This window comes from Hyperoodon ampullatus, assembly GCF_949752795.1.
Source record: "Hyperoodon ampullatus genome assembly, chromosome: 13".
In the NCBI taxonomy this organism is placed as follows: Eukaryota; Metazoa; Chordata; class Mammalia; order Artiodactyla; family Ziphiidae; genus Hyperoodon; species Hyperoodon ampullatus.
The window spans coordinates 15,818,847-15,840,884 of NC_136926.1; the positions used below are offsets into that span (position 1 = coordinate 15,818,847).

The 22,038-nt window shown below is 47.0% G+C and overlaps 1 protein-coding gene across 1 annotated transcript in view; it reads right to left on the minus strand.

Annotated features, from left to right (window-relative positions):
• RPH3A (rabphilin 3A) overlaps nt 1–22,038 on the minus strand; it is a gene marked incomplete at both ends in the record, with an annotated part of 61,775 nt that overhangs the window by 3,864 nt on the left and 35,873 nt on the right. The window contains 11 exon segments of the mRNA XM_079717893.1: nt 1,798–1,955; nt 2,668–2,724; nt 4,780–4,906; nt 8,710–8,819; nt 10,198–10,272; nt 13,213–13,292; nt 15,912–16,152; nt 17,182–17,249; nt 19,200–19,286; nt 20,588–20,740; nt 20,840–20,878. Of these exon segments, the coding sequence (XP_079574019.1) occupies nt 1,798–1,955; nt 2,668–2,724; nt 4,780–4,906; nt 8,710–8,819; nt 10,198–10,272; nt 13,213–13,292; nt 15,912–16,152; nt 17,182–17,249; nt 19,200–19,286; nt 20,588–20,740; nt 20,840–20,878 (1,195 nt within the window).

A 22,038-nucleotide genomic window follows, 5' to 3' on the forward strand; every position in this document is an offset into this window, starting at 1 on the left:
GGGGAAGGAGTGTCTCCCAGGTTGGAGAGATCATTAATAAACACTCTTTGCCATGAGTAAGATAGTGATAGTAATTATTTATAACCATAATGGCAGGTATTTGTTGAGCACCGACTCCATGAAAATGTATCTCTCAGATCTCCAACTGCAGGGGAGACTGACAAGCTGCTGGGCTCTGAATTTACCACTATGTTTTCATGTGGCCATGTTCCCCACAGGCTGCTCTCAGCCAGTACCTGAGCCAGCAGCGACAGTAGGCAGCCCCATTTCTGGGAGATGCAGGGCTCCTCTAATGGGCGACTGCGCTCAAGGATTCCGCACCACAGTGGTTGAAACTTACACAGAACTGCCCTGCAGTCTAAGACTCTTCCTGCCCAACCATCCCCCCACTACCCGGCAGGAAGCAGACGTGCACCAGGCCTGTTGACTCTATGGTCCTCCTCCAGCTCTCTCTCAATTTTCCTTCCCAGGCGCTTTCCCCAGCAAATCTCTTAGCATCTCATCTGGTCTTCGTGTCTGCTTCTTGGAGGACAGGACCAAATGACCAATACTACTCTTCCCATTTCACAGATGAGGACATAGAGGCCCAGAGATGTTAAGGCATGAGCCCAAGGTCACACAGCTGGAGAATACTGAAGACTATTGGATCTGGGATTCAAACCCGGGCAGTCTGGATCCAGAGCTCAGGCTCTCAACAACAACCACATAAACACACATTTTACTGCCACAAGCAAGGCAGAATTCTATTCAGAGTAGCTAAATGTTTCTGTACCAGGCGTAATTTTATTCCTTTTATATGGTATCTCATTTGAGCCTTATGGACACTCTTGGAAATAAGTGGACTTGTTTTCTCCACTTTACCAATGAAGAATCTGAGGCTCAGAGACATCAAATAACTTGCTTATAGTTACACAGCTGGTAGCTGGCAGAGATGGAAGGTGCATCCCATGTCTGATTCAATGGCGGCTTGGAGAATGTGCCTGAAGGACCTCCAACTACAGGGAACATAAATGACCAAGGCCCCAGCTGCCACGCTTGGAAATCCATGCCATGTTTGTGCCAAGCCACACTCCCAGCTGACTACCAAACATGGCAGGGATACCTATGGCAGGCCTACTCCTAGGAGACATGGGCCTCATGTGATGGCCAATTTTGGCTTGAGGACTTCCTGATGGCTTTGCTGAACTTGCATCTGGGATGCTTCCACCCATCCCTCCCTCCCTCGTCCCCTCACTTAGGGCCAGACTCGAATGGCCGTCTAACTGCTGTCCCATTTCCCCTGACTCTCCCCCTACTTTCCCTCACACAGGCATTACTCCTCTGTTTAATCCCCTCTTGGCATCTTCTCAGAGGACCCAGAACACAAAGTCTCTCTTATTCCCCGTGACTGAGATAACTGGAATAAACCCAAAGCCTATGGTCTTTTCTTTGAGCATTTCCAGACTGCATCCAGAAAGTCAGGTTGCTTCTTTGGTGGTGGGGCTCTGGACTCTGGAGGGATGTGTTGCTGATTCCCAGGCGCTACAAATGGGATTACTGTAACCTTGCCGACCACCCCTCTCCCACAGGAGGAGAGCCACAAAACTTCTCATATGGGTGGGTGACACACCAGGCTGAGACTCCAGACTCACACTCACCAGTTCTGGGCATCCGTCTCACTGCGTGACCTTGGGCAGGTTCTTTGCCCTCTCTGGGCCTCAATGTACAATGATCTTGGGGAAGCTCTCTGGTTTTCTCTTTGCAAGGATCTAGGACCCCCCTCTGGGGCCCATTTATAGTCCCCAGACATTGACTCACAGCTTGACGAATGGATCTGAGTAGCCATTGGCGTCCATGGCCGCCAGGTGCACGCAGCGTATGATGCCCACAATGAGGCCTCCCTGCTGTGTGCTGTACATGAGGGACACCAGGATCTTGCCGCGTTCCTCTGTGTCACCACCAATACGCTCCACCTGCTGCAGTAGGAGAAGAGGGTGTGTGGGCCTAGGAGGGAAGGGGTCCGGGCAACGTGGATGGCGATCACTAAAGAGAGAGTCTGTGGAAAGCATGAGGAGGTGGGCCAGTGCTAGTGCAATCAGCACTACAGACAGCAGACACCCCAGACTCCAGGGAGGAGCAAATGATGGAAGCCAAGGGGCCCAGTCCTAGGCACATGGGGGCCAATGGCTTTTCTCTGACTTAGACACAGACTGACCCTGACTCTGATCATAGGCTGAGCTTGACCCTGATTCCAACGTGACTCAGCTCAGACTCCCCCCCCGCAACCCAGTTTTCTCAGAAGTGCAGTCCTTGGGGCCGAGGGCATGGTTGTGAAGCCAAACTCCAGCCTCTGCCAGACACACAGCTCAAAGAACCTGCCCTACATCCCCATGGAGGGAGCGTGGCATTGCTCTAGTGCAGCAGAACTGCCAGCAGAGCTTCTGCCAACAAGGTCAAGGAATTCGAGGGTGTCTCTCGGGTGTGAGAGGATGGGGCTTCCCCCACCTTGGGGGCTACAGGTGTGAAAAGCTCCTGGTCTCATGTTCTAATGCCTTGGGCAAGGGCACCTCTCATGGTGAACCAACAGGCAGGTGGTTTGGGGTAAAAGAGTGGGAAAGGGGCCAGGGAGGGAGAGAAAAGGGAGATGCCAGACCCCGACTGTGGCTTCAACACCCACTCAGTGCTCACCTCCTCCTCGTAAAGGGCCATGCCTCGGGCTGACCCGGTGGTTCCAGCACGCTTCATCTTCAGGAAGGAGACAGAAAGGAAAAATAACATTGTCAATGGGGCTCATCTCCCTACACAAGAAAGACCAGAAACCCTTTCTCCCCTCCACTGGCATCCAGAGCCATGAGGATGGGTTCTCCAAGCTTCTGTGGCCCTCCAGCTTTCCCCCATTCAGCTAAAATGTATGTAACGTTAACATTTGAGAAACCATGTTAATGCACAACAGCCTATTGATGTAGGTTGTATTACTATCCCCATTTTACAGATGATGACACTGAGGGTCAGAGTGGTTAAACCACTTGCCACAACCAATAAGTGGCAAAGTAGCCCATACACAAAACAGATAAGATTTTGTCTGCTCTGGCTGAAGTGGCACAGGGGCCACCAGGTGCTTCTTCCCCCATGGCTCCTAAGGCCCTTTTGCAGGATTCTAAGGCTCTGGGGAACACAATGTGAAAAGCACTGGTTAAATACAACCTCTCCACTTTAGAAATGAGGAAAACTGAAGTCCAGAGGAGAGGGGTCAGAGCTTATGAGGTCCCTGTCCTTAGTGGGGCATAAGAGGGGAGTTGGTGGTGGGAGGTTTAAGAGCAAAGGAGATGATCAGTAGGGTTGTGGGGCCAGCGCGGGCCTGTCCTGCCACCTCTGTGCCTCTGAGGCTGGCTGCGTCCATCACAGCGAGATGGCAGACCCAGGAGCTGAAGACCCAGATGGGGTCCTGGCCCCTGTGCTGACCAACTGGACTCACTGAGTGACAGACGGATGACGAAGCCTGAAGAGCCAACTGTTACCAGGCAAAGACCCAGAGGAAAGGCTTCATTCCTAGGCACATCTCATGATTTATTGGGTGCCTGGCGTTCGGTGTAAATTCTTCCTTGCAATTTTCCCTGTTGTGTCTTCCTTTGTCTGTGCTATAAAATATGGTGCAGCACACAGATAGTCCATCCTCAGGCTGGCCATCTGGTGGGAGGATGCTGCAGGAGTCCCCCTCCCACCCCCCATGGCTCCCCAACGGGGCACTGGCCCACTGCCCGGGGGGAGCAGGCATGCTGGTCATTGCAAGAAAGCTGGGCTCTGGCTGGTGCCTGAGACCCCAGTCACTGACTTGCGGTATGACCTTGGCAACTAGCTCCTCTTTTTGGGCCCCAGGTGGCTCAGACGTAAAAAAGGGTAGGTTGGATTATGTCTAAAAATACAGATTGCTAGGTCTCACTCTATCTTGCTAAGTCAGAATATCCAGGGAGATCCCCCACAGAATCTATTTTGTAAAGCTCTGGTTTTAAAATCTCTAGTTGATTCTGAGGTGTAGCCCAATTGGACAACCTCAATTTGGTTCTTGTTCTTTCTCAAAAGGTGAGTATCACATCTAACAATAACAGTTTTAATGCTTTACATGTACTTTTACATTAATCCTTAAAAGACCCTATGAGGTTGGTACTATATTATCCCATTTTACAGACAAGAAAACTGAGGCACAGATAGGTTAAGTCATTTGACTCAAGTTATACTATAAGTGGCAGAAACTGGGACTCAAACCCAGTCTGGCTCCAGAGCCCATGCTCTTAAGCGCTATGGTATCCTGCCTCCTGTGTATCTCTATGATTCTTTATGACTTCTTGACCGACAGGTGGGTAAGGCAGTATTATTTACTATAATAACAACAGTTAATTTATAAGTGCTTATTAGGTACTAGGTTCTGCCTCCTATGAGGCAGGTGCTGTTGTAACACCCATTTTAGAGACAAGAAAAACTGAGGCCCAGAATAGTTCAGACCCTTGGTGAAGGCCAGGGAGCAGGGAAATGGCAGAGCTGGCTTTGAACCCAGGCAGGCCACCCTGCCACACCACTCTGACCTTCAGAAGTGATGCTAACACAGGATTGGTAGAAGGCATAGCCAGGATGCAACCCCCATGTTCTGACCTGAAATCTTCACCCTCCCTCCAACAGCTGCCAAAGCCCCTCTCCTGTCTGGCACCCTACAGATCTATCACATCCTTTACAGGCCCAAAAGAAGGCAGCACCCACCCCTCCAACTCTTCTTCCCCATTGAGCCCTTGGGGCAAAGGCACTCACCGGGATCACCCGCTCCAGACAGATATTGAAGTTCTTCCTCTGGTTGGGCTTCAATTTTTTGAGCGAGAATCTGGTCTCACCGATAAACTCGTTATGGCCGAATTTGTCCTCATCACAGACAGAGATCCTGCGATTGACATAAAGGATGGAGAAAGAAAGAAAAGCATATATTGAGCTCCTACTGTGTACCAAGAGCCCTGATTGATGCTGGCAAGGAACGTGTAATGTGCACAGGAATAATACAACTTCCTATTTATTGAGCACTAGGCCAGGTACTTCTTATTTCTTCTTGATCACAGTATAACTTAACAAGCAATAACATGCACAAATCTTAAATTTCTAGCTTGTTGGATTTTTGAATTTGCATACACCCATGTAACTACCACTCAGATAGATCAAGATATAGAACACTCCAGCTCCCAGAAGACCCTCATGATCCCTCCTAGTCACTACCTCCCTCAAAGATAATCACTATCTTGTTCTCTTGGCAAGGTTCAGTGTCTTGTTTTTGACCTACATTTAAATAAAATCAGATGTATAGACCCTTTTACATTTGGTCTCCTTTGTTCAACATTATGTCTGTGAGATTCATCCATGTCTATAGTTATTTGTCCCTTTTCTGGTTGTATAGTATTCTCTTGTATAAATATGTTGTAATAATTTTGCTAATTATGGGCATTTGGTTTTGAGCCATTTCTAGCTGTTATGAATAAAGCTGTAATGGAACATTCATGTTCATGTCTTTTCTATATGCACAGATACATATTTCTGTTAGGTATCTTCCTAGGAGCAGAATTGCTGAGCCATGGACTACACACAAGTTTAACCTCAGTAGAAACTTCTAAACAGTTTTCCAAAGTGATTCCACCAATTACACTCCCACCAGCAGTTTATGCAGGTTCTGGTTACTCTTCATTCTAACTTCGATTTTGTCAGTCTTTAATTTTAGGCTTTCTGAGTGGGCCATAGTATCTCCTTGTAGTATTAATTTATTAGTATTCCATAAGATGTTGTGGAAAAAACCCAAAGGAACTTTTTGGCCAACCCAATACATTTCTCTGATGATTAATGAAGTTCAGCCCCCTTAACATCTACTTTATGGTCATTTCAGCATCATCTGTTGCAAAGTTAGGCTAGGAACTTAGCTGACTCTTCTCATTTAATTCTTTCTCCCTCCAGACCTCTGAATTTCCCACTTTGGAGAGGAGACTGGGGCCCAGAAAGGTTGAATAATTTTTCCCCAGTAAGGGGCAGAACCAGAATTTGAAGCTCCTGATTTCCAGAACACCATATTGTCTTTTGCTATCTACTTTGCACAGCATTGAGTAGACCAGAGGCACAAAAAGGGGCAGGTCATGAGAAAGGTCCCTCAGGAGGCCAAAAGGACCAATCGAGGCATGATAATTCATCCTGACATATACTAAAGATGAAGAAAGGACTTTTCCTCCCATGGGGGACAGACAGGAACTAACAGCACCTTGCTTCTTGGCCATTAACATTTGTTGAACAAGGTTCAAAGTTCTGAAGGGTCAGAACACCCTCCTGCTGAGCCCCACACTGTACACAACTGGAGAAAGAAATTGTCTCCATTCAGCCGGTGGGGGTGTAAACACAACCATCCTTTCTGCAGGACAATATGTCTCCAAAGACTCACGAATAATCACCATTTTTGACCTAGTAACGCCACTTTTAGGAATTTACCTTGAAGACATAAGTGAAAAAATACGTAACTACAAAGACCTTTACCACAGTTTTGTTTATAGTTGTGAAAAAGCAGAAATAACATAAGTATTCTATCATGGGGGGACTTCTTAAGAAAATTATGAAGTAACCCTAAAAATGTAACAGTACGCATTGAAAATAATGTTGTAATTGCTCATCAAGGAAATGCAAAACCACAATGCGACACCATTACACACCCGCCAGAGTGGCCAAAATGGAAAAGTGTTGATGAGGATGTGAAGCAACTGGAACTCCCAGACATTGCTGGTAGGAGTGTAAATTGGTGCAATCACTATGGAAAACTGGCAGTTTCTAATAAAGCTAAACATATACATACACCATGGCTCAGCCATTACACTCCCAGGTGTATACATAACAGAAATGTATGCAAGAAATAGCTACTAGAATGTTCCCAGCAGCACTATTTGTAATAGCCCCAAACAGAAAACCAACCAAATGCCAATTAACGGTAGAATGAATAGATAATATCGAATGTCGTGTTATAGTCACACAATGGAATACTAAATAGCAATGACCCACAACAACTTGGATGAGTATCACAAATATACTAGTAACTGAAAGAAGACAGACATAAAGGAATTATGTGGTATGATTTCATTTGTATGAAGTACACAACTAGACTAAATTAATTTTTCCTGTTAGCAGTTAGGGTAGTGAATCCCCTGGGGGAAAAGGTCCTCACTGGAAGGGGGCACAAGGGGAGGGCTTCTGTGGTCTGGGAATGTTCTGTTCTCTTAACCCAGTGTGTTCACTTGGTGAAAATTCATCCATCTGTACACTTTTTCTGTGTGCACTTTTCTAAAAAATAATTCTTTACAATTTATTACATTGCAATAAAAATGTTTATGTTTCCTTAAAATAATATTGTAGCTGATAGGAATGTACTTGGAACAGCCCATTTGTAAACCAGTTTGTATGCCTTGCAAAATTAAAAAGACCCACACCCCATATTCTGTGATCCAGCAAGTAACCCTCCTTGGTTTCTGTCCTAAGGAAATACTCATATGAACACAAGGAAGCATGAAGAATGCTCATTGCAAATTTGTTTGTAATAGAGAAAAGGTAGAAGCTATCTAAATGTCTGTCCACAGGGAACTCGATAAAGTGGTAAACAGTTACATAAAATTTTAAGACATGCCAACAATACCATATATTGTTTATAGATATATAATTAAGTAGCTGAAGCATAGGATACGCTCGGAAATGATACCCATAGAATTCAGGATAGTGTTTTGCCCTGGGGAGGAAAGAAGAGAAGGGAGTGGGGGATGAAGTATACAAGAGGAGCTTCAATTTGCATCTGTAGTGCTTTATTCCTTACAAAAAAGAGCTGAAGCAAATACAACAAATATTAAGATTTTTGGAAGACTGAGTATTGGGTTCATGGGTATTTGTTTTTATTATATTCTATATTTTTCTGTATATTCATAACACTTAATAATAAAACATTTAAAAAATCTGTGATAAACCCATGCTATGGAGTACTCTGAAGCCGTTAAATATTAGGTAGATCTACATGTCTTCTCATGGCCACAGCCCCAAGATTTATTGTTAAGAAAAAAAGGCACGTTCCAGATATATTCAACATGATATTTCTTATATTGTAAATGACAGTGTGTGTGTATATATATATGTACAGTGTATGTATGTATATAATGAATATACACACACTCACAGAAGGAGAAAGGCAACCCAGGCTGAGGGAGGGCAGCTTTGAAAGCAGCTTTGTTTTCTCAATAATTCTTTATAAGAACAATGTATTCATTTATTACTTATATAATTTAAAATGCATTTTAATACCCTGTAGAAGAATATGAAGTGGCATCAGTATATTGTTAAGTGAAACTGGCTGATTACTTAATAGGATGGTCCATTTTTATAAACACTTTTAAAAACACTCTATTAAAAAAAAAACTTTCACACACACACACACCCCCCCACACACAAACACATACACACAAATATAGATACATGCTAAACCCAAATGTCCAGACACCAAGATGTTAACAGTTTCACTTATCTGTATTTTCAAAAGTGTCTATCAGAAATATATATTGCTTTTTAGAAGGAAAAAAGAAAGAAAAAACTACTCTGAGATGTTTTAAAGCGCTGCCCCCAGGAACCACACATGCCTCAGTCTCTCTGCCCAGCCTCAGGCCCCTCTCTGCCCACCCTCCCGGCAAGCACCTGAGGGTCTTCCTCTGCATGTCTTCATCCGTGATGCCATGATAGACCAGAGTCTCATTCCAGATGGGATTTCGGGTGTTCCGCAGGGTTTTCGTACGAAGCTTGTTGGACTGGAACCCAGACAGACATCTGTCTCAGTGGGGAGCCAGTCCTGCAGCTCCATCCCTTGGGCTCATTTGCGATGGGTGGGTGACTTAGGAGTCCACTTCCCTCAGGAGTGTCCAGGGGCTCTGTTGCTCCCAAATGCATGTTCTCAGGGAGTGGGGTCATCCTCTAGGGTGCATCACCAACACTGGATACTGGGCCAGCCCTCCCTCCAGGCACTGGGCCCCCTCTTTGAACTCTTTATAAAGATTAGAAAGCAAAGATATTTTCCTTTGAGAAAAAGTATTGTTTCTAGGCCAGGGAGGCAGAAATGAGAGTCTCCCATTCCTAGGCAGTGAAGAAATAATTTCTGGGGATATTGGGATGGTCCCCTCTGTTTCCCCAGATAGCATCCTCCATGCCTGAAATTCCTTAGAGAGGATAAAATTCTTCATTTTACTCTAAGAGAGAAGGTTAGAAATGCACCTGGTGGCCTGGTGAGAAATCTAATTCATACTAACATGTAAATGACTGATTGGATTCTTTGGCAAAGCAGGTTTGGATTTAGAAGTGGGCAAAGGAGTGGGTCAAGGAGAAGCAAAGGTCGCTGGGGAGTTAGAGGGAGTAGTGGCCAAGAAGTTTGGCCATGGCCAGGTGGGACTGTCTTTCCTTGATCCAAACAAAAAAAGAGTGAGATAAAGTGTGTATGTGCCCGTGTGTGTGCCCGTGTGTGTGTGTGTGTGTGTGTGTGTGTGTGTGTGTGTGTCCTTTTTTGTCTTATGGGGCATTTGATACTTGCAGAGATTTTTGAAAGGCATTTTTCTAAGATCATGTAACCAAGTATATAGGCAGCCTTGTTTTTAGGACATCCATGTCAAATTAACACAATAAAGCAAAAAATAAAGTCCAAGAAGGCACACTTCCATTTCCAGCCATGTGCTCTGAGTGGGTCTATCCAAAGAAAGGAGAATTAATCCCACTTTCCCTCCCAGAAAGGTGGAAGGGATGGGGGTAAATTTTCTCTTAATAATAGAACCTTTTCTCAAGTTATCTGGAAAGAGTTAGTCATTTCTGTTGAGAGATGTTTGGATGGGGCACAAAATGGGTGGGGGAGGTGGACCATGTTCAGCACTGGGGAGCCCTGAAGGTGTTTGAGCAGGTCAAGGGCATAATCAGGGTATCTGCTTCTCTCCTGGATCCCAGGTTTCTGAGTTAGAGAAATGAGCAGAGCCCCTGCCTCTTGAAGGAGAATGGCTCTGGCCCATCCCTTACCCCTTGTAAGAACTTTGCCAATCAGGGAAGAGGGGGCTTGGGGAGGGCTATTTTAGGCTCTGAGCTGGGAACCTTGGGTGCTTTCCAGAGCCCATGTGCCCCCCTTGCCAAGAGGCCCAGGCCATATGGTACCTTGCTGGCTCCTGGCAGGAGGTGCAGCTTAACGTAGGGATCGGCCAAGCCATTGGAATCCATGGGCTTCAGTCCCTGTAAGAGAAGAAGGCAATGGCGTGAGGGCCTGGGGAGGGCTGGGCGCTCAGCTATCACAGGCAATGGGCACAGCTATTACCCCATCCTGAGTGCTTCCTCTTCCAAAGAAAGAGAAGGGAAATGCAGTATCTTTTTTTTTTTTTTTTTTTTTTTTTTTTTTTTCGGTACGCGGGCCTCTCACTGTTGTGGCCTCTCCCGTTGTGGAGCACAGGCTCCGGACGCGCAGGCTCAGCGGCCATGGCTCACGGGCCCAGCCGCTCCACGGCATGTGGGATCTTCCCGGACCGGGGCACGAACCAGTGTCCCCTGCATCGGCAGGCGGACTCTCAACCACTGCGCCACCAGGGAAGCCCGGAAATGCAGTATCTTGAAATGAGCGCTGGAATCCGGCAGACGGGGTTTAAAGCATGGCCAAGTCACTTACTGGCTGTGTGACCTTAGGCAAGTTTCTTAACCTCTCTGAGCCTCATTTTCCTCACCTGTCAAATGGGATGCTTCACGGGCTGGTGAGATTTAAACGTGATCCCACCTGTAAAGTGCTTGGCACAGTGCCTGGCACACAGGAAGTGCTCCATCAAGGCTGGATTGTTATTGCTGGGATGGGAGGACATGTCCCAGAATGGGTGGGAGAGGAGGAAAGGCCAGCGAAAGGAGGCCTGAGTTCTGGCCCTGGCCCTTGCACTCACTTCTGAGACCGCAGTTTCTCCATCCATATGATGGGGATCACAATCTCTGCCTGGCCCCCCTCACAGAGCTGGCATGGCTAAAATGGCTAAAATGAGCCACTGTGGGGGAGAGCAGTTTGTCCGGGGTAGGAGTTAAGCTGGGCTTGTTAACATGAGCAGTTCCAAAATTCCCGGGGCTCAGATATGCTCTGCCCATCCCCCTAGGCCCTGGCTGAGGCAGGTGTCTTATCTCTGGGCTCCCACTGTCTCCTGTCACAGCACTAATCCCCAGTCCCATGTATCGTGCCCTGTGATCTCCGGGGACTTCAGTTTCCTCATCTGTTCAGTGGGGCTGATCACAGACCCTGCTTCATGGGATTCTTGGAGGGTTAAATGAGATCTCACCTGTGAAGGCTGAACTCTGGCCCTGGCACAAGTTCAGTATGAACAACGTTTGCTACTACTAGGTGGGGAGAGGAGGCCACAGAGTGGGGTGCAAGGGGGAAATCTGGCCGGGTAGCCTAGAAGGTAAGAGCATAGCCTTTTGAGCTGAACAACACTGGTTCAAATCCTAGCTCTACCACTTCCTGTCTGTGTGATTTGGGCAAGTCCCTTAATCTCTCTGTGCCTCAATTTCCCCATCTATAAAATGGGAATGATGATGAAACCTTCCTCATAGGTTTGTCGTGAAGATTAAATGGGACGAAATAATTTGTAGAAAGCACCAGAGGGTATACAAGACTCAGGAGATGCTATAGTGATGGTTTCTTGTCCATTTCTCCATGAGGCCACAGTCTATTCTCGCTCATTCTAATATTCCCCAACATTTAGGGTAGTTCCTGGTACAGAGTAGGTATTTAATAAACACGTCTGGAATGTCTGTTTGGATTGGGAGGTTACAAATTGGCAGACACTGTGTTTTTCAAATTTGAACCTGAACATCTTTGTTTGGGTCCTGCTCACACCAGTTTAGTTTACCAAAGTTACTACCATTCCCTAATGTCTCACATGCATTTCTCATCTCTTTACCAGCCCAGCCCCTGAGCCGTTGAGTTTTCTGTACCCCTGTCTCAAGGGGGCTGTAATGGTGTGGCTTTCCCCCATTTCTGGAGCTGGAGGTGGTTACATCTGGATTCAAATCCAGCTCTATCCCTTACCAGCTGAGTGGCCTCAGGCTTTAACTTTCTAAGCCTCAGTTTTCCCATCTATAAAATGGGGCTAATAATAATCTCTTCCTCAGAGGTTCCTATGAAGATGAAATAAGATAATGTAGGGCCTTACTTCACTGTGTTATTGGAGGGCACGTGTAAATGCATCTAAGTGCCTGCTGAAGAAGTGACCTGGGTATGTTGATTTAGACGTTGTTAAGCATTTCATACATTATTGATCATCCAAACTGGGATATTTTGTGAGTGGAAAGGAGAGTTCTTAATTATTTCATCAAGGCAACAGGCATAGCTGGGGACCCTCTGTGCAAACTGGGACACTCCGTCACCTTCCACGTCATACTCACCAACATCCTCATGGGAGAGACTCTATTATTATCCCTGAGGCACAGAGAGGTTAACTTCCCCAAATCCCACAGCTAGGAGGGGCGGAGCTGGTATTTGAACCCAGGAAGTCTGGTTCCTGAACCTTGCTTGTTATTTTCTATAGACCAGACTTGGGGCAGGGGGAGATCCTGGTCAACTACTTCCTGGGATTGGCATTGGCATCGTCCAGCTTTCTTTGCGGGCTGCAGTAAAGTTGGCTCACTGCCCCGGAGCCTGTAGCATGGAGATGCTCTTCCAATCTGGTTTGCCTCCCCCCGCCCCCAACCTCAGAAGCCCAGATTACTGTCCTTGTATCTGCAACAATAAGTCCTGACTCAGTCTGTAGCTCCAGCTTGACAGCCCCGTCTATAGAAGGAGCTGTTCAGTGGCATGTCAGCTGTCAAGTTAGGCTGTCACTGCTCCCAGGTGACACCTCTGAGATCCCCTCCAGAGGGTGTGGATGGGGCTGGGCAGATCTTGGCTCTGCCCTTGAAGCTTGGTTTCCTCCACTCCCAGGAGGCAGCTGCAGTTAAGTGAAACCCCTCTGGGACCTCCCCCGGAGGAAGTCCTCCCTGCAAAGGAACTGGCCGTGGCTAGTTCCTGCTCTTTTCTCATCACTGTCACTGTCATAGATAGACAATGCAATGACAGGAGACAGACTTGGTCACCCATGCCCTCCCCAAGTCCCCTAGAAATGCCAGAACATCCTGAGTGGTCCCCAGCTTGGCCCCCTTACCTACCTTGGCCTTTATGATGGTGCAGTGCAGGGAGCTCTTGTCCTGGTCGTAGAGAAGGCTGAACTCCAGGGCACCCAGGGTGGCTGAAGAAGACAAGAGGCAGGTACCAAGAGGACATTAATTCATTCAACAAACATTTCCTGAGCACTTACCATGTGCCCAGTCTGGGCTAGCCACTGAGCCTACAGAGGAGAGGAAGACTCAGTCCCTCTGGACTCCCCATCCTGGTAGACCCTCCTCTTCTTTGGAGCCCTCAGCACACCTGTGATCAGTTAATCATTTGTGCAATTGCCTAGTTAATGACTTCCATCTGCTAGGTTGAGAGTCCCATGAGGGCAAGGCTGTGACTGCCTTGTTCACTGCTATGTCCCCACTGGGCACAGTGCAGGGCACACAGTTTGTGCTCACTTACTTGCTGAAGGAATAAATGAGTCTCAGCATTTGCTGTTGCCTCTGTCTGGAATGCTCTCTCTCTAGATCCTCACATGGCTGGTGCCTTCTCATTATCCACATCACAGCTTAAATGTCACCTCGTCACAGAAACCCTCCCTGATTGCTCCATCTAAAGCAGCCACCCTCATGGTCATTCACCCTATTTTATTTCCTTCACGGTGCTCTGTCTTTATTTGAAATGAACTCATTGGTATGTTTCTCTCCACTAGAATATTAGTTCCATTAGATCAGCCATCTTGTCTGTTATTTTTTTTTTCTTTATTTGCCATGGTAACCCTAGCACTTAGAATAGTTTGGGGGCACCTCGTAGGTGCTCAATAAATACTTGTCAAATATAGAGATGAGGGAGGGAGGGAGTTGAATACAGAGACAGGCTTGTTATAAATCACTAGGGATAGCTCCTAACAGGGACATACACCAGCTGGGAGGGATCTTCTAGGCTTGGCAGGTCAGCAAAGAGACACTTAAGGCAGATGGAAGGAGCAGTGGCCACTGCTCCAGGCAGAAGGACCAGCATGTGGAAAGCCAGGAAGGTGGGATAGACATGGTGCATTTCCAGGGCAGAAACAGCCCCCAGCCAGCGAGGTGGGGGTGGGCTCCTCAGACTCCTTTCCCCTGAGCCTGCAGACCCATGACCCCTGCGAGAGACAGGACAGCTGATATTTCCTCCAGGTCTGGCCTCTGACCTGCTGCAGCGATGAGACTGACTGTCAATCCCTCCACTCACTGGCCATATGAACTTGGACAAGTCCCTGAACCTCTCCGAGCTTCTGTCTCCTTATTTGTGAAATCGGAATAGGAAAAGCAACTATTCCCAGGCTCACTGGGATGATTAAATTGAGCATGTGCACGTAAAACAATTAGAAAAGTGCCCGGCACAAAATAAGGGCTCAACAAGTGTTGACTATTATTACTTCTGATGTGCATGTCATATAATAATAATTCCTCATGTGCGTTTCACACTATATAATAATAATTTCAGGTTTATGAAGCCCTTTCTCAGCAGGTACCTCAGTTTACGACCCCTCAGCCCTGCACGGGAGGTGGTATTTGCTTTCCCTTTTACAACGAGGGGAGGTGACGCGATGGGCCAAAGCCATCCCGCCAATTACAGCCCTTGGTCCATTTCTTCTGAGTGGGTCCAGTCTCCCCATCTGACCGGGAGCTCTTGGAACGTCCCCCCAACCCCACAGCATGCATCAGTCCAGACACAGCCCATCCATGCTTCCCTGCAGCTCACAAAGGCCACCCCAGCTCTCCCCTGCTGCTCCCAGACACACCCAGGAGAAGTGCCACTGGTGTGTGTGTATGTGTGGCATAGAGCAGGCACTTTATAAATCATTGAATGGATGGATGCAAGAGGAAGTGTCAGAAATTTTAAAGTCATGGTTAAAAAATGACTTTTAGAAGACACACACCAAAGAGGCTGGGAAACGATTAAAATAGGTATCTATCTATCTATATACCTAGGAGTGGAATTGCTGAGTCATATGATAGTTCTATGGAACCACCAAATAGAACTTTGTGAATATAGTTGAATTGCACTCTTAAAAAATTATGTAAGTGGTTAACATTGATGTTATGTGTCTTGTTACAACAATTAAAAAAATAGATAGCACTTCCCTGGTGGCGCAGTGGTTGAGAATCCGCCTGCCAATGCAGGGGACAAGGGTTCGATCCCTGGTCCGGGAAGATCCCACATGCCACGGAGTAACTAAGCCCGTGCACCACAACTACTGAGCCTGTGCTCTAGAGCCTGTGAGCCACAACTACTGAGCCCACGTGCTGCAACTACTGAAGCCCATGTGCCTAGAGCCCGTGCTCCACAACGACAGAGGCCACTGCAATGAGAAGCCCGCACACTGCAACAAAGAGTAGCCTCTGCTCGCCACAACTAGAGAAAGCCCACGCGCAGCAACGAGGACCCAACACAGCCAAAAATAAAAATAATTAAAATAATAATAATAAATAAATTTATATAAAAAATTATGTAAATGGTTAACATTGATGTTATGTGTCTTTTACAACAATGAAAAAAATAGATAGCACTTATACTTTAGAAAGCTGATGTTATTTTGTGAATTCAGTAACACGAGTTTGTATTTTTATAACTTGGTAAATACGTTTATTAGGTTTGGCATACTGGGGGGCTTGGGATGTACAGAGCTGTCCCCAGAGCCATTCCTATTTCCCTGGGGGCGAGCGCTGAAGTGACTTTTCCAGCCACCCCTCCGTTACGCGTCACCTACTTGCTTCATCTGAATCATAGCTGTTGGCTTCCTCCTCCTCCTCCTCCTCCGGGCGTGGGGGCTGGCGGGCCAGGGCCGCGGCCGGCTGGGGAGCAGCAGCAGACGCTTGGGAACAGGGGCCCACTGGGTGGCCCGCTCGGTCCTCCCTGGCTCCAACTGCCGAATAGCCCCCAACTCCCCCTGCTCTCTCTTCTCGCGGTGGGGCGGTGGCCCCTGTATAGGCGGGGTCACTCGGAGCCACCTCTGCAGGGGAGATGGGGAGAGGGTGGGAAAGAGGCAGCTGAGTCCCTGTGCTGCAGCATTACCACGAGTGATGAGCACCTACTGTGTACCAGGTGCTTGGCGAGCTTTGTGCCAGAATCACCCACTGCCCTGCAATGGGGGACTGTCACTTCCAGTGGACAGGGGGGCCACATCATGCTGTTCACCAGTTCTGAGAATGTTGCCTTTGTCAAAGCCACCCAAGGAAGGCTTGCAAAAATGCAGGTTCCCAGGCTCCATCTAGAATCTGCAGGCCCTGTGGTGGGGCCTTGGAATCTATGTTTTATAACAAGTTCCATGAGCAAAACAGACCTCACTGAGAGCCCTCACTGGTATGGGCTCCAAAGCCAGACAGCCTGGATTTGAGTCTCAGCTGGAGCAAGATTACTTATCTCTGAGCCTCAGTTTTCTCACCTGTAAAATGGGAATTTTAAGACCTGAAGGTGCTCAAATAGTATTAGCTATTATTTAAAAAATTTTCTAGTATGTGCACAGCACTTAGCGCAGTAACTGGTGCACTAGAAAGCAATGAATCTGTTGTAGTGATTGGTGCTGCTGCATATATATCATGTGTAATAATAATCACTGTCACTTGGTGTGGTCTTCATACATTGCAGGCCACGTGCTAAGGTGTTCCGTGTGTTGGTTTACTTAATCCTCCCAGCAACTCTGTGAGGTAGGTCCTTGGATTATTCTCCTTTTAGAGATAAGGAAACTGAGGCTCTGGGAAGTTAAGTGACTTGCCCAGGGTCACACAGCTGGGAAGTAAAGAAGCAGTGATTTGAATGCAGGCAGCTTGTACTCTTAACCACTGTATGTATTGTCCTTTTCTATCTATCTAATCTTAGTACAGACTCTCTAGAGTTTTAGAATTAGGGAATTCCCTTAGAGCTCATCAGATAGGTCTCAGGATGCAGAATGGGCCAATGTCTGGCAGCCCCTGCTCTCTCTCTCTCTCTGTCAGTGGAAGAGGTGGTCACCTGTGCAGGCACAGAAAGAGGCGAACACACTTGCCTGGTCTCTGATCTGGAAAATGTCCTGCTGGCCTGGGACTGGGTCTGCTGCCTCCTGGGGGTCCTGAGTGGGGCAAAGAGAGAAAGAAGTTTGGAATAGAGAAGGTGGCATCATTTGGGTATTTGCCCTGAGCTCCCCTCATTTCACAGGTGTGGACACAGGCCCAGGGGCAGCAGGTGATGTGCAGAGGTACCCAGGGTTGCAGGAACGGTCCTACTGGGGGATTCTGGTGTTGGAAATCCCTGGCTTCAAGCCCAAATCCTTCCATCCTGGGCCTCAGCTTCCTCCTCTGTGAAGTGGGGATGAGCAGGTATTACCTGCTCTTCATGTTTTGTTGGCTGTTATGAGGTCGACAAACAAATGGAGCAAGAATCGCCTGCAAGGTAACGGGCAAGTCCAGGCTTTGAGTCCACCATTATTACGGGGTCATTACTGGTCCAGAGGATTCTATATAACTACATTTCCGAAGCTTGGGATGTGGGGGAGAGCCACAGGGATGGCGCATGAAATAACATTCAATTACAGAGTGAGAAAGTCATTCTGGGTTCCCATTGCCTTTCCACTGATCCCGTCATGGGAAAAGTCTCATTTAGGTGCTACTTTAACACCTCTCTAACCTTTGTAAATGTCCCTTTTGAGCAAAAGAGGACAGGCCTCGGGCTCCGAACCTTCAGCAGGCCAGAGTACTGAGAATGTCATTGCACTGTTTTATTTTCAGTACGTTAATTTTTACAATAGCCCCCCACAATAGGTCGAATGGTGTTCTCCAAAAAATGTTCAAGTCCTAACCCCCAGTCCCTATGAATGTGAATATTTTTTTTTTTTTTTTTTTTTTTTTTTGCGTTATGTGGGCCTCTCACTGTTGTGGCCTCTCCCGTTGCAGAGCACAGGCTCCGGACGCACAGGCCCAGCGGCCATGGCTCACGGGCCCAGCCGCTCCGCGGCATGTGGGATCTTCCCAGACCGGGGCACGAACCCGTGTCCCCTGCATCGGCAGGCGGACTCTCAACCACTGCGCCACCAGGGAAGCCCCCTGAATGTGAATATTTGATCATCTTTGCAGGTGATCAAGTTAAGATGAGGTCATTAGGGTGAGCCCTAATCCAATATGACTATGCCCTTATAAAGAGGGGAAATTTGGACACACAGGGACCCATGCATAGAAGGAAGATGATGTGAAGACACATCCACAAGCCAAGGAATGCCCGAGGCCCCCAGAAGCAAGAGGAGAGGCTGGGACAGATTCTCCCTCACAGTTCATGGAAGGAACCAACCCTGGCTACACCTTGATTTTGGACTTCTGGCTTCTAGAACTGTGAGACAATACATTTCTGTTATTTCAAGCCACCCAGTTTGTGATATTTGTTATGGCTGCCCTAGCAAACTAATATACTCTCTTTTTCTGGTATGGAATACTGGTTCCCCACTTATGCCATTATTATAGGTTTCTTTTAAAATAACAGATTTTTAACTGCACCAATTAGGAATTATTTCCATTGTTTTACACAAGCCATATGTGTTCAGATTTTCTCACATTACTAATCTCTTTGCCCACCATTTCTTCCTGAATCTCACATATCTGTCTGAGAACCTTTGCCTTTTCCTTAAAGTCTGAAGTCCTTAAAATTTCCTTGAAAGAGTTTATGATAACTTCTCTCAATTATGTTCTTAAAGGAGGTCAACTTGAAGAAAATATTAAGGAAATAAGAAGGCAGATCATAGGTGCATGTGGTAAAAATTGTGAAATTGGAGTGATGATGTCAGAAGGTGGAGAACAGTGAGGGATGAAGTGCTGTCACTTCTTGCATTTACACAGAAATGATGCTACCCTTCCTCCCACCCCCACCAGCTTCCCAGCCTGGAGTATTATTCATTCTAAAGGTCTTCGAAGAGTTTAGGGTTTGGTGGTGGCTGCAGCTCTGCAGAAAGCCCAGCAGGTTCCACAAGCAAGGGTGGGAGGTATTGGGGTCACAGCTGAGTGACAGCCTGGGCGGGTGGGTGGGTGGCACGTACCTGGCTGCCCAGGCTGGGGGGGCGCTGGACTCTGTATTGAGGCCAGGGTGGGTCTAGAGGCCTGGATTGAGTTGGCCCGTCTCAAACCTGCAGGGGAAAGGAAAGAGCCTGTCATATCGCACGCACACACACACACACGCACTCACACACACATACTCACACACAAAGCAGGAAGAAGCCTGGGACTGGTCAGCCAGCATGAGGCATGGTCCTCTGGGTGTGAACTGGATGCAGCCCCCCGACATTCCCTGCTCTTTCAGACCCTCTTCTCCTCCACTCCGTGTGTTCTCTCTTTACAATACTCAGATGCCCCCGGGCAACTCACTGCAACAGCATGGATGTTGACAAGCTCAGGCTCCGCGACGGTGCTTCTGACATCTGTGACCTTGCACAAATGACCTATCCTCTTTGGGCCTCAGTCTCCTCATCCATCAAGTGGGGATAACAGTACTTACCTCATAGGGTTGTGGTGGAGACACAATGATACAATACATGTAAAGTGCTCAGAACAGTGCCTGGCATGTAGTAAACACTCAACATCTGGAAGATGTTGATATTACTTTATAATTATTGAAAGACTGTTCTTATCTTCACATGGACCTAGCTTTGCATCCCAGATTTTTCTTTTATAAACTGTGTGTCTTTGGGCTGGTCACTTACCCTCTCTGAACCTCAGATGCTTCATGGAGGCAACAACTCTACACACTTGATTAACATTTTTATAAGAACTTATTTCATCTCTACACCCTATGAGGTGGGTGCTTTATTAGCTCCATTTTACAAATGGGGAAACTGTGGCACAGAGGGGTTAAGGAGCTCACCTAATGTCTCTTGGCTGGTTAGTAGCTTAGCCAGTGTTTGAACTCAGGCATTTGGTCTCCAGAGTCTACCTGAGACTATCAGATGCTACTGCCTCCTGCAGAGCTGCTGGGAGATCAAATGGGGATGATATACACAGCAGTTCCTGGTACTGAGAAGGTATGACATTCCTAGAAGAATACCGTGTCTTCTCTCACCTCACTGGGCTGGATCCCACCTTTCCTGAATCCAGATATTTTTCACTGGAGAGATGCCTGAATGATCATGACAGAAAGTGCTTTGCCACCTCTGGCTGGGGCTTACAAATTCTTGTCCCAGGGTCCTGCATTAATTAGCACTTCCGTTTGCTTGTTCCTTTGGGTCCTTGTTCATCCATCCATCCATCCATCCATCCATCCATCCATCCATCCATTCATCCACTCACTCACTCACTCAACTCACTCATTCAACAAGTGTTCATTGAATGCCTACCAAGCACCAATGAATAAATGAAAAAAACCACTGTTCTCCCCATTCCTTTTGATTCTCCTCATCCAGGAAGCCTGTCTGGATTTGCCCATCTCTCTCACCTGCTGGGCTCCGGCTGGGGTCACCAGCAGCTCCGCCATGGCTCTGGTCCCAGCTCTCTGAGTCCTGGCTAGACGAGCTCATTCGTGCCTCGGAGGCCCTGCGCACAGGAGGCCCATAGTTTCCTCGCCCAGGAGCAGAGGCCAGGTCAGGGCCTGAAAGGAAAAGCATGAATTGAATGGAGAAAAGGCAATGGAGAAATGGGGAAAAGGACTCCTGGCTCAGAAGTAGAAGACAGAGTCGGCAGAACCCACCTGTCTTCTGACCTGGGCCCCTCCTGTCATCAGAGTCACCTGGAGAGAGAGAAAATTGATGAGGAGTATGTACTGGGTTGGCCAAAATGTTCACCTGGGTTTTTCTGTAACATCCTATGGAAAAACCCAAATGAACTTTTTGGCAAACCCCCAATATTTGATGTTTTCTGGAGAGCTGACACTTAAGTAGCTCACAAAAGGGCCCATCCACCATTCCCAAGAACTTTTTAAAAAAAATTAAAAGTTTCCTTTCCTAACTTCCCCTTTGATATAGAGCCTATCTACAAATTTCACATTATTTCCATTGCAAACAAATTGGGATCATGGGCTACGTACTGTTTCTAGAATGTGCTTTGTTCACTTAATTTGAATTTCCCCAGAACTTACCAAGCATGCTCCAACCTCAAACCCTTTGCACACGGTATTTCCGAAGATTCTATGAGCCCTCTTTATCACCTTGGTCAGGTTTCTCCCCAAATATCATCTCTCAGACAGCCCTTCTCTGGCCATTCTGTCCAACATGAAGCCTCTATCCCCTCTACCTGCTTAATTTTTCTTCCTGGCACTTATTACTACCTGATATTATGTTGTATTTGCATTTGCTGTTTGTTGAGCATCTGTTTCCCCCACTAGAATTTTAATTGCATGAGAGCATGGATTTTATCTGTTCCATTCACTGATTCCCTGGGGCATAGAACAGAGCCTGGAACTCACTAGGTGTTCCGTAACTGTTCATTAAGAGAATATTGAAAGCTCGTATCATGGGCATAATTCCAAATCTACAATATACATTTACATCATTCAATTTTTAAAAAATATTTATCTACTTAATTTATTTTCTTTATTTTTTTTTTGGCTGCATCAGGTCTTAGTTGCAGTACGCGGGATCTTTTGTTGCAGCACGTGGGCTTCTCTCTAGTTGTGACGTGTGGGTTTTCTCTCTCTAGTTGTGGCATGCAGGCTCCAGGGCGCATGGGCTCTGTAGTTTGCAGCACACGGGCTCTCTCACTGAGGCACGCGGGCTCAGTAGTTGTGGTGTACAGGCTTAGTTGCCCCATGGCATGTGGGATCTTAGTTCCCCTACCAGGGATCGAACCTGCTTTCCCTGCATTGGAAGGCAGATTCTTTACCACTGGACCACCAGGGAAGTCCCTACATCATTCAATTTTAAAAGATGCTTAATACACCATGGTGTGGAT